This window comes from Bufo bufo, chromosome 1 (assembly GCF_905171765.1).
Source record: "Bufo bufo chromosome 1, aBufBuf1.1, whole genome shotgun sequence".
In the NCBI taxonomy this organism is placed as follows: domain Eukaryota; kingdom Metazoa; phylum Chordata; class Amphibia; order Anura; family Bufonidae; genus Bufo; species Bufo bufo.
In genome coordinates this window covers 189,640,169-189,652,180 of record NC_053389.1, presented here as the reverse complement: position 1 = coordinate 189,652,180, position 12,012 = coordinate 189,640,169, and the positions used below count along the sequence as shown (strand labels likewise).

General features: G+C 45.7%; 1 protein-coding gene across 10 annotated transcripts in view; it reads left to right on the top strand.

Moving 5' to 3' along the window:
• The window catches only part of CPT1C (carnitine palmitoyltransferase 1C), an 82,988-nt gene that overhangs the window by 53,447 nt on the left and 17,529 nt on the right, over positions 1 to 12,012 (top strand). For 9 of the 10 annotated variants that reach the window (XM_040433715.1, XM_040433709.1, XM_040433701.1 and 6 more), the window contains exons 9-12: positions 2,869 to 2,956; positions 5,709 to 5,904; positions 8,943 to 9,131; positions 10,635 to 10,740. In XM_040433715.1, coding sequence (XP_040289649.1) covers positions 2,869 to 2,956; positions 5,709 to 5,904; positions 8,943 to 9,131; positions 10,635 to 10,740 — 579 coding nt within the window. Of the gene's footprint in view, positions 1 to 2,868; positions 2,957 to 3,676; positions 3,762 to 5,708; positions 5,905 to 8,942; positions 9,132 to 10,634; positions 10,741 to 12,012 lie in introns of all 10 variants that reach the window. The other variant, XM_040433723.1, reaches the window with a different exon arrangement.

The following is a 12,012-nucleotide window of genomic DNA, read 5'->3' as shown; positions in this document are numbered from 1 at the left end:
CAAAATGGACAAGAATAGGACATGCACTATAGTTTTTGCGGGGCTACGGAACGGACATACGGATGCGGACAGCACACAAATGAATGGGTCCTCATCCAATTTCGGAATGGACACGGAAACAAAATACGTTTGTTCGAATGTAGCCTTGTGCTGCCTTCACACGCTGCAGATTTTGTTGCAGCAATTTTCACGACTAAAAATCCATCCCATTTACTTGAATGGGGCAACAAGCACGTGGATTTCAGCAAGGCCCATTCAGGTGAATGGAACCCATTTTCAACTGCAAGAAATTGTGTGAAGGCACCCTTAGGCTGGGTTCACACTTGAACGTTTTACAGCGCGTTCAAACGCGCTGTAAAACGCTCAACACATGAAAACCAATGCTTCCCTATGGCCCTGGTTCTCACTTGAGCGTTTTACAGCGCGTTTGAACGCGCTGAAAAACGCCCTACGCTCAAGCAAGTTCTTGAGCTTCTTTGGGGCGTTTTGACGCGCGTTTGTGGCCATAGGACACTGCAGTCAATCACACAAACGCGCGTCAAACGCGCGTTTACTTTTGCAAAAAACGTGCATAAAAACGCGCGACAAAAACGCTTGTTAAACGCGCATATAAAATGCGCTCAAGTGTGAACCCAGCCTAAGGCCACCTGCACAAGATCCGCATGAATTTCTGTGCTTTTCTGCACCAAAATCTGCAATTTCTAACTGGATTTTGGTGTGGATTAGATGCGGTTTTTCTGCAGATCTCACCCTTCTCTGGAAATTGGTGAAGTCTGCAGCTAAAACCTTAAACAAAATTGTCATGCTGTGGATTTGGAAATCCGCACAGCAGGTCAATTTCTGCACAGAAAGAAAATTGCTAAATATACATGAGATTTGTGTGAGATCATACACTTTGCTGGTACTGTACTACGCTGCAGTTTTTCCAGATGAAAATCTGTGCGGAAGAACCGCTCGTAAATCCTCATGCACACAAACCAGCCATTCTGTGCATTGGTCCCCAATGCACAGGCACCTTCCGTGCGGTTGCTGCAGATGGATCTAGATCCATTCAACGTGAATGGGTCCGTGATCCGTCCACACCGCAAAAAAATAGAACATGTTCTATTTTTTTGCGAAGGCACGGAGAGAACACCCACGGAAGCACTCTGTAGTGCTTCCGTGGGGTACCATGCCTCCCTTCCGTACCGCTCCTCCGGGATTGTGGACCCATTCAAGTGAATAGGTCCGCATGTGTGATATGGTGTGCACACGACCGGTGCCTGTATATTGTGGACACGCTGTTTGCGGGCCGCAATACGGGCACAGCTGGGCAACAGCCGTGTGCATGAGGCCTAATCCGCATCATGTGCAGGTGGCCTTATAGTGTTGTGGACAGGTAAACTCACTGATAAACCAGGCACAATGCCATGTAGGCTAGATCAGCTGAATGTAATGATGCCTTTCACTTAGCGATCCAATGCTTCATTTTATAGAAAAAAGTTATTTTAATCCATATGCAAATGAGCAGTTAAGTGCACCCAAGTCACTCTGTCCACCCTTACTCCTCTTGCTTCCTATGTCAGCCGCTCCCTCTCCTCCTTGATTGATAGGGCTAGGCAAGGTGACTGTAAGCAATGAGATGAAGGGACTGGCAGAGGGAGCAGGACGAGCAAGGGTGTACAAAGTGGCTAGGGACCACCCTCAGTGCACTTAACTGCTCATTTGCATATGTATTAAAAGTAGTTTTTCTGCAGAATGAAGCAACAGATAGCTAAGTGAAAGGTATATTATATTCAGCTGGGCTACTCCTTCAAGACATTGTGTTGAATTTCCTGCTGATAGACTCCCTTAAGGGTACTTTCACACTTGCGGCAGGACGGATCCGACAGGCTGTTCACCATGTCGGATCCGTCCTTCCGCTATTTCGCCATGCCACCGCTCTGTCCCCATTGACTATAGTGGGGACGGGGGCGGAGCTCCGGCGCAGCACGGCGAAAGCCGTCGGACATGCAGGACTTTTTAGTCCGGCGGCTTTCGCCGTGCCGCGCCGGAGCTCCGCCCCGTCCCCATTATAGTCAATGAGGACGGAGCGGCGGTCTGGCGGCACGGCAAAATAGCGGAAGGACGGATCCGACATGGTTAACAGCCTGTCGGATCCGTCCTGCCGCAAGTGTGAAAGTACCCTTAAAGGGTTTCTGTCACCCCAATTATTGCTATTAAACTGGCTGACATCAGAGATGTGAAAATGTCACCTGAATTTAACTCTGCATGTCTTTTATTTAAGTATGCCCCCGTTTTCGTGTAATTTTACTTTGATTATATGCAAAGGAGCCTCTAGGAGCAGGGGGGGCGTTGCACCTGCTCCTAGAGGCTCCGTTTGCCCAACTCATTTCCACGCCCTTCTGTCTTGATTGACAGGGCCAGGCCAGCGTTGGTTCTGCTGGTCCTGTCTGCCGTGTAAATCTTGCGCCTGTGCTGTCCCGTTCAGTATTCGGCGCAGTAAGAAAGCAGGCTGCTGGCTTTCTCACTGTGCCTGCGCCGAATACTAAACTGGACCGCGCAGGCGCGAGATTTACACGTCAGACAGCACCAGCAGGAGAACCAACGGGCAGGGCAGGGCCCCCCCTGCTCCTCGAGGCTCATTTGCATATAATCAAAGTTAAAGTTACACTAAAACGGCTGTTTAATTTTGGGGTGACAGAAACCCTTTAATAAATGAATGCAGTTTTATTGGCATCTCTTCAAAGAAAGTCTTTCTTGAATTCATGACTATTACATGTTATGATGTGTTCATTGGGTTGGGATCTCAGCTAGATATTCATATCCACTCTTCTGCATTGTGTTATCTCCCCCATGGTATCTCTGCACTGTAAAAACTGGCTATAGAGCAGGGTCCCTGGATCCATTATCCCGCTGTGCTCATCCCAGTGGGAACGCACCTTTAACACCACCCGCATCCCTGGAGAGGAGACAGGTAAGTGAGCGGGTGAACCAAAATCAGCGTTCATCATTGTCCCTTATGGTGAATGGGACCTAATAAAGCCCCGACTTTTTCCCTCTCCTTTTCTTCTAATGAGATTTGTGTGTGTAACTACCGCCTACAGGTTTTAGGCTCGACATTTGGAGCTTGGCTAATAGAATGAACAGTGGCAATTTACTAACTGTTGTACCACGCTTACTCCAAGAAAATATACTGTTCAGATATGCACCAATTTCTATAAGATTTAGAAACAAAAAATACAAGCCTCCACATGTGTCCTGCAAAACCGAATGGCTATTAAAGCAGCAACTGGAGCTCGTGGCCGGGTGAAGGTTCGCCTTACTTTATCTTTGCATGTGTGAGCTAGTTCTGGGATTAACCTGAACACGTTGTTATTAATATTATTCTTCCCATGGTAGCGGAACATCTATTGATTATGGTATTCTCTGCCTTCTTCTCCCCTTCCTTCTCCTTTACCTCTTCACTTATATTGTTGTTCCTCTTCCACAACTTCTATTAACCAATCACCTCCAAATATTAACCAATCACCTCCAAATATTAACCAATCACCCTTTTTTTTTTTTTTGTCTTTTTTTTTTTTTTTTTTTTTTTACATTTTGGCCACCTCTCTTGTAATTTGTGTACCTGCCCCTCTACCATCCTCTCTCTTCCTGTCCTTTTTGGTGTGTGGCTTCCGTTTTCCCTCTTATACAGCTGATGATCCAAGATTGTTTGCCCATGTGCTCTGCTCAGTACGAGCGCATATTTAACACAGCACGTATCCCTGGAGTAGAGACAGGTAGGATCTTGTGCTTTTCTAACAATCTTTGACTAATCGTAGACAGAAAAAGACTGAGCAGTGTCCAGCACGACTCATTTCTTTGATATCTGGAAGAAAGTGATCAAATAAGGTATTCTAAAAGGCTTGCTACATATGTCTTAAAGGAAGGATGTCTGCTTGGGGACCTCCTCCCCCAGACATATAAAGCTTGGCCATACACCTTCAGTAACTGCCCTCCAAACATGCATGGTTATATTCTCTATGAGGAGTGTGCACCTCTGGCAGTGGCTTTTCTCCTGCGAGAACAAAAGAATGGTATGTTAAAATTCAGTGTGCCTGATCCTTCTTTTGAAGGAGAGTAGAAACACCCCCCTAGAGACTGGCACCTTTAGTCCGAGTGGAGAACCATTGCGTCAAGCCCTCTCACTCTGGCAGACATGGTGGCCCATTGAATTGCATCGCAGGGGAAATGTGCAGCGTCCCCTGACTGTGGGGGGCTTCAGGCTAGGGATCCACAGAGTTGCCTGTGATTCGGTGCCTGTGATTTGACCATGAATCGCATGCAACTCTATGAAGCCCTTGCCTTATCAGTCATTCAGCAATAAGGGCATTGTTAGGATGGCTTTGTTAAGTGAAGGGATTGTCTATTTAACGTGAGACCACAACGTGTGGCTGGCTGCACTCGGCCAAGCAATGCCAATGGCCACCCAATTTTACCCCAAAATCATGCAGCCGTTGACTGCTGTAAAAGTTCCCACTCCACTGGCTCCACATCTGAATTCTCCTAAGTCTCCTTTACTCTTCCCTAGTCAAGGAATGTCTTGTAGCTTGGAAAGAAACTCATGTTGTCCTAATCAAAGTAACATCCTTCTGGTATTGTTCAAGGCTCAATACACAAGAAGAATTTGACATAGTTGTATCTAATATATGAAGGTCTAAATGCTGGCCCCCTTTTACTGATTTCTGACACGTCCTCACTCCTGGCCTTAGTTTTCACACCCTGATGGACTTGAACCAACGAAATAACAATGAAATAAGGATGGTATGACATCCAGTTAATTTGCTGCAAAGCATTTGCTATAGAGTAGTTTCACGCAATTCTGCCAAATGGTAGTTCCACATGATGGCATCCAAATAAAATTGTACCCGTTATTATTGCCAGTGCTTCAGTACCACTGATGTTGTGCTATCCTAGTAAAATATAGGAAAAAGCTGATGGCACGGGTCTTCTCCTCTGCCCAACTTCAGCATGGCCTATGCAAAACCTGTGATACCACATAGGGAGTCATGTTGCACTCTGGAAGCTCTAAGGGTTCAGTGGAACCCTGTTTTATAAAGGATGCCTTACATTATGGCCTGCTTCCAAAAGTGTATCCCTGCATGCTTCCGTAGTATACATGTCTGAATGTAGATTTACTCTTTAGGGTACGTTCACACATAGTTTATACACTGTGGATTTTCGAGAAGAGCAAGCAGAAAATCAACAGCGTTTTACACTAGCAGCAAAGTGGATGACATTCATATTTCCTCCACACTCTGCCTAAACAAATCTGAGTGGAATCCCCATGATAGTTGACCCATAGTGCTGATTTTAGATCTGTAGCACGTCAGTTTATGCTGCATGTTTCCACTGTGGACTTCACCCTTTGCAATGCATAGAGTGATATTTGCAAAAATGGCCCCCATGTAACTGACATAGAGTGTGGTACTGATCCACAGCAGATTATTCCTTTTTCTTTTTACGGTCCATGCGGACGTACCCTTGGTGATAATCACCAAGGAATGATTACTTTTTGCCATGGCGTATACTTCTTTCCATGACCACCCAAGCATTACGTTAAAAGGGAAAATTTAAAAGCAAGATCACCTCCTCCTGTCAGGATTGTGTTGTGCAGCTGCTATTAACAGATTAGAAGTAGATGTCTGTCTCATGAGGTTCTGACTGCACCCATATTCTATGTCCAGATACCATCCAGCACTTCTCAGACAGTAAGCACATTGTGGTGTACCACAAAGGACGCTTCTTCAAGGTTTGGGTTTACCATAGTGGATGCCTGCTGAACCCCAAGGAACTAGAGATCCAATTCCAGCATATTCTGAATGACACAAGCCCTCCACTGCCGGGAGAAGAGAAACTGGCTGCTTTAACTGCTGGGGACAGGTGAGAGGTCTTTTTTTGGAAGAATGTACTCTAGTAGAGGATGCATATGGCTGACAAAAAGGATGGAATATCTGTAGTAGGCAATTATTTTTCTGGTACAGTGAAAATAAGTTGAAACCTCTCATCATCCCCCTAAAGGTACTGATGAGGAGGCCAGAAGTGAGCCACAACCAAAGAAGCCTTAGGCCTCTTACACACGGGCGAGTTTTCCCGTGCGGGTGCAGTGCGTGAGGTGAACGCATTGCACCCGCACTGAATCCGGACCCATTCATTTCTATGGGGCTGTGCATATGAGCAGTGATTTTCACACGTCACTTGTGTGTTGCGTGAAAATCGCAGCATGCTGGCTGCGTGAAAATCGCAAGCAAGTGCGGATGCGGTGCGATTTTTCACGCATGGGTGCTAGGAGATGATCGGGATGGGGACCCGATCATTATTATTTTCCCTTATAACATGGTTATAAGGGAAAACAATAGCATTCTTAATACAGAATGCTAAGTACATTAGGGATGGAGGGGGAAGAAAAAATAAATAAATTAAGCTCCACTTGTTCGCGCAGCCCGGCTTCTCTTCTTTCTTCTTCTTTGATGACCTGGGGGAAAAGGACCTTTGGTGACATCACTGCGCACATCACATGGTCCATCACCATGGTGATGGATCATGTGATGTGCGCAGTGATGTCATCAAAGGTCCTTTACCCAGGTCCTGAAGAAAGAAGAGGAGATCCGCTACGCGACCAAGTGGATGGGGTGAGTTAAATTAGTCTATTATTTTTAACCCCTCAATGGACATTTTACTGAGCATTCTGTATTCAGAATGCTATCATTTTCCCTTATAACCATGTTATAAGGGAAAATAATCAAATCTACAGAACACCGATCCCAAACCCGAACTTCTGTGAAGAAGTTCGGGTCTGGGTACCAAACATGCCGATTTTTCTCACGCGCATGCAAAACGCATTAAAACGTTTTGGCACTCGCGCGGAAAAATCACACATTTTCCCGCGACGCACCCGCATCCTATCCGACGCCCATGTGAAAGAGGCCTTAGTGCAGAGGTCCCCAACTTTCAATAGACATAGATTCACACTTATTATTGCAACTGATAAAGCCTAGTAAAGATGTGACTCTTACCATAGTGTCAGAATCCCTCACATCTACCGAAAAGAACTGCCTGTAAAGAGTACAAGTTTGTCTTTGCACACGGTCATATCTTTGCACACCTTAGAACTCCGACCTGAACTCAGCCTTAGAAAACATACCTCCATCTCTAAGACATCAGGACTGCTGCAAGGTTTGCTGTGGCCCCCTTGGTATTCCATTATTATATATTATAAGGACAGAGAACGGTACAGTTTTCTAATGCAGTGTATGCTGCTTGCACCCACTCTTATACCTGTGTAGTAGACCCCTTCCTGCATAGTCAAACGGTGTAAACCCATGTTGAGCACCCATGGACTAAAATTGTCCATACGCCTTCAATAGCTGTCTTGTCTTTCCCAACACCCACATAGACATGCACATTCAGTTCAACTGACCATACATGTGTTCTTAAGAGGTAGAGGGGAATAAGAGGCTGGCCGTGAAAACATAGGATTGGGCATGTTGAACTCTATCATGACCATTCCTTCTCTCAAGGTACCATTGCCATACTCGCATACACATAAGATAGAAAAGCACTAAAGATGGCATCAGTCGTGTGACCCCACCACCTCCACCATGAACACATGCTAAATGAGAACACAAGACTTATTTACAGCCAGCCTGAATAGGAAAAATGCCCGGACGACTGGGATCCCTGCTGATCGTCAGAACGAGAGGTCCTTGGTCCCTGTTCTTAGCAGGGAGGAAGCCTCACATACACTGCAGTGAAATGCATTTGGGGAGTTTGGGAAGCATCTGCCCCCTTAATAAATGTATTATTTGTGTTTATTCTCTTGGTTGTAAAAAGCAAACATTTCAATTCAAATTTTGAGTTAAAAAAAAATATATATTTTCATTAGGCTTTGTTCACATTTTCAATTTTTTTTTTCTGTTGTGTCAGAGGAGCAGAAACATGGGAAAACAAAGTGTCCGTTTTTTCATATGATACCCGACGTATCCTCTTCTTCCTCCCCCGACTCGGCTCGTCTGACATGAAATGCTCCGATGCTCTCCCTTGCCCTGCGCTAAATCACGCAGGGCAAGGGCTGATTCTGGAAATCGAGTCGGAGGCTTCCACCTAGCAGTGAGCCCGGTGATGTCACAGGCACTAATGGGCGGGCTTTAACGCTGCCCTAGCCTGTAAAACGGGGGATCATTTCAGAGGGGCTGAGTGAGGGAAGAAGGGGATATGAACTCGGACAACCCCCTTTAAGGGTGGGTTCACATAACATTTTATGCCTATGAAGTATACGCAGCACGCCACATTCTTGTATCCTGCAGAGTCCGGTAAAAAAAAGCGTATAAGTATACTTTTATTAATTTTTTTACAATAAAACTCTATGGGGAACAGATGCCACTGTATGGCATCAGTCTGAGGCATCAGTTTAACATATCCGTTTTTTGTATCTGTTAGGCCGAATGCACACGGCCGTGTTCCGCGGCGGAGAGCGGTCCGTGGTATGCCGGGCTGGATTCCTGTTCAGAGCAGGAGCGCACGGCGTCAATGGTTGCTATGACGCTGTGCGCTTCATGCCGCCGCTGCTGTACAGTAATACACTATACGAGTGTATTACTGTAGTGCAGCGGCGGCATGAAGCGCACGGCGTCATAGCAACCAATGATGCCGTGCACTCCTGCTCTGAACAGGAATCCAGCCCGGCATACCACGGACCGCTCTCGGCCGCGGAGCACGGCCGTGTGCATTCGGCCTCAAACGGATGGGAAGAACGTGATGTGAACCCGGCCTAAGTGATTAAGGTCCATCAGGCGCCTCTACAGTGTCTGTCATGTTGATGGAAAGAATAGTGCTGCATGCTGCACTATTCTTCCCATTCAGTGTGATGTTATTCCCTGACCATGTCCTGATTTCATTCATTTTGATTCTCTTTCTTTAAGGACTACTTGGGCCAAAACTCGCAAGTCTTATTTCCGCAGTGGCAAAAACTTACAGTCTCTGGATCTCGTGGACAGAGCAGCTTTCTTTGTCACATTAGATGACAGCGAGCAGGGATTACGCACAGAAGACCCAGTAAACTCTTTGGATGCCTATGCCAAATCTCTGCTACACGGGAAATGCTATGACAGGTCAGAAATAAATGTATTCATCTTTTAGAATAAGGACATTTACATGCAGCAGGCATCCCCTCTGGATGGAGATAAGCAATTGTTACTGCGATAATTCATCCCTGTACAGATGAATTATTTGTCAGTAGCACATCCCTATTTACACGGGGCGATGTGCTGCATATACGATCGGTTAGCGAATAAATTACCAGCACTGACACTTTCTAACTCATGACCTATCCTCTAGATAAGTCCTCAGTATCTGATCAAGGGGTGTCTGACAAACGGAAACCTCGTCGATCAGCTTTTTGAGAGTACTCAGCACCGCCGCCTTCTCGCAGCTTACCCTAGGTCAGTGACATCACATTTATTTGTCACGTGGCCTAGGCGCAGCTCTGTCCTATTCAAGTGAATGGGGCTGAGCTGCGATACAAAGCACATCCTCTATACAGTGTACGGAGCTGTGCTTGGTAAGCAGAAAGAAGGCCACGGCGCTCATAGGAACTCTGCAGCAACAGCTGATCAGTGGGGGTCATGGGTGTCGGACCCCCACTGATCATATACTGATGACCTATCCAGAGGATAGGTCATCAGTTAGAAAAAGTCAGAAACCCCCTTTAGACTATTTGTGTAACTTTGGAGACAATTTATGCTCACTATAGACACACTAAAAATATAGCTAATTCTCTAACAAAAACTGCATATATTCTGCCTCTCATTGATTTCAGTGGAAATGCACAGCGCAGTTTGCACAGCTTAGATTTTTCTGCGTGCAGATTTTAAATGTTCATCACAGAATAAAATGATTTTCATGTCAATTCTTGAGGGGGTTCGCTTGCTGAAAGAGCCGCTAGTAGCCACACATTGATTACCCCTATTGAATGGGGCTGAGGCTACTTTCACACTAGCGTTTTTTTTTAATTCCATTATTTAGTTCCGTCATAGGATCTCAATAGCAGAAGAAAACGCTTCAGTTTTGTCCCCATTCATTGTCAATGGGGACAAAACTGAACGAAACAGAATGCACCAAAATGCATTCCGTTCCGTTTGGTTGCGCTCCCATGGCGGACAGAATAATGCTGCAAGCAATGTCGTGCAGAGCATGACGGATCAAGTCAATGGGGATGGAACCGTTATCTCTGGCACAATAGAAAACTGATCCGTCCCCCATTGACTTTAAACAGTGTTCAAGACGGATCCGTCATGGCTATAGAAGACATAATACAATCGGATCTATTCGTGACGGATGCATGCGGTTGTATTATTGTAACGGAAGCGTTTTTTCAGATCCATGACGGATCCGCAAAAAACGCTAGTGTGAAAGTAGCCTGATCCGCATGCGGCTCTGTGGCAGTGCAAAATGCAAATAAGCCTCAGATTTCTGCCGTCGATTTTCTTTCAAATCAGCAGCTACTTATTGATGATGGAAAATCAGCCATCTGAACCCTTACAATGTGAATCTGCTTTATTGTGGTAACCTGTTCCCTATAAGTAACTGTCACACGATCTTGTACCTTTTTTTAGATGGTTTGATAAGTCATTTTCCTTAGTGGTATTCCAAAATGGAAAAGTGGGGCTGAACGCTGAGCACTCATGGGCAGATGCACCCATCATTGGACATATGTGGGAGGTAAGAGCAGAGGAAAGTTAAATGATGAGCCCTAATTATTACTCCTGTTTCCCACTCCTTCAAGTACATGACAGATGACAATAGCAGTGAGGTTGCGTCTTATCTTGCAGAAAAGCCACAGCGTTTTACCCTTTCAGTATGTAGGGTATATTCTACCTTGTTGGAAGTTTTCCACATTGGCACTTCTGCGAATTTCCTGTGTTCGCTTATGAATGAATTGCTGTAAAGCCTTGTATTTGAGTAAAAACCGATTGCCATCCTACTAGGCCTTGACTCTTACACTGAAAACCATTGTGTAATGCGGGCAGTGTGTCGGCTGCCATTATCTTGTTGGAAAACCACAACTCCCAACTGAGTCAGAAAGGCAGTAGGACTGGTTCCACGATGTCCTGGACATACTGAAGGCTGGTCAATGTTTGACTTGACTACAGATGAGAACGGCTATGGTGGCTAAGGGCGCCCCACACCACGACATCTGCTATTGGTCCTATGTGTCTCCGCACTATACATGATGGCAGAAGACGCTCTCCAGCCCTCCTGCGAACTGATGTTGTGGCCATCATTAGTAACAAGGCAGAACCTGCTTTCATCACCTAACACTGCTGTCCGCCATTCCATTCATGCCTCCAATGGACTGTTTTGCAGCACCAGTGCAACCACTATTTATGATGATGAGAGGTTGGTGGCAAAGAATCTAGTGGAGTACGTGAATGCAGTTCTTCACGTAGACCGTTTCTAATAGACTGGGTGGTCACTGCAGGGGAACTGCAGAACCAATTTGTGATGCCATGGCTGTCCTTTGAGATAGCAGTTTTTCTAATATGATGATCATGGTGTGCATCCAGAATCCTATCTACATGTGTGTATACCCTCCTCTGACCACTGTCGACACCACTGCTGCAATACAGAAACTTCTTGTCCAACTTTTTCTGAGATTTGAAAGATGGGCCATTCAGCGTCTCAAATTGCACAAATGGTGCACACCTTCATCTAGCGGGTATACGCAGCACCCAATGAACAGTCCTGTAAGAGAGGAAACGAAAAAAAGTGCTGCTGGAAAAAGAGTCTGTGGAGCATCTACACCAGGGTATGCAACCTCTGACACTCCAGCTGTTGTGAAACTACAACTCCCAGCATGCATGCTTGCTCTGTTCTTCTCAGCACTCTTATAAAAATGAATGGAGCATGCTGGGAATTGTAGTTTCACAACAGCTGGAGTGCCGAAGGTTGCTGACCCCTGATCTACACTAAAGGTAGAGTGCCTCACTTTGG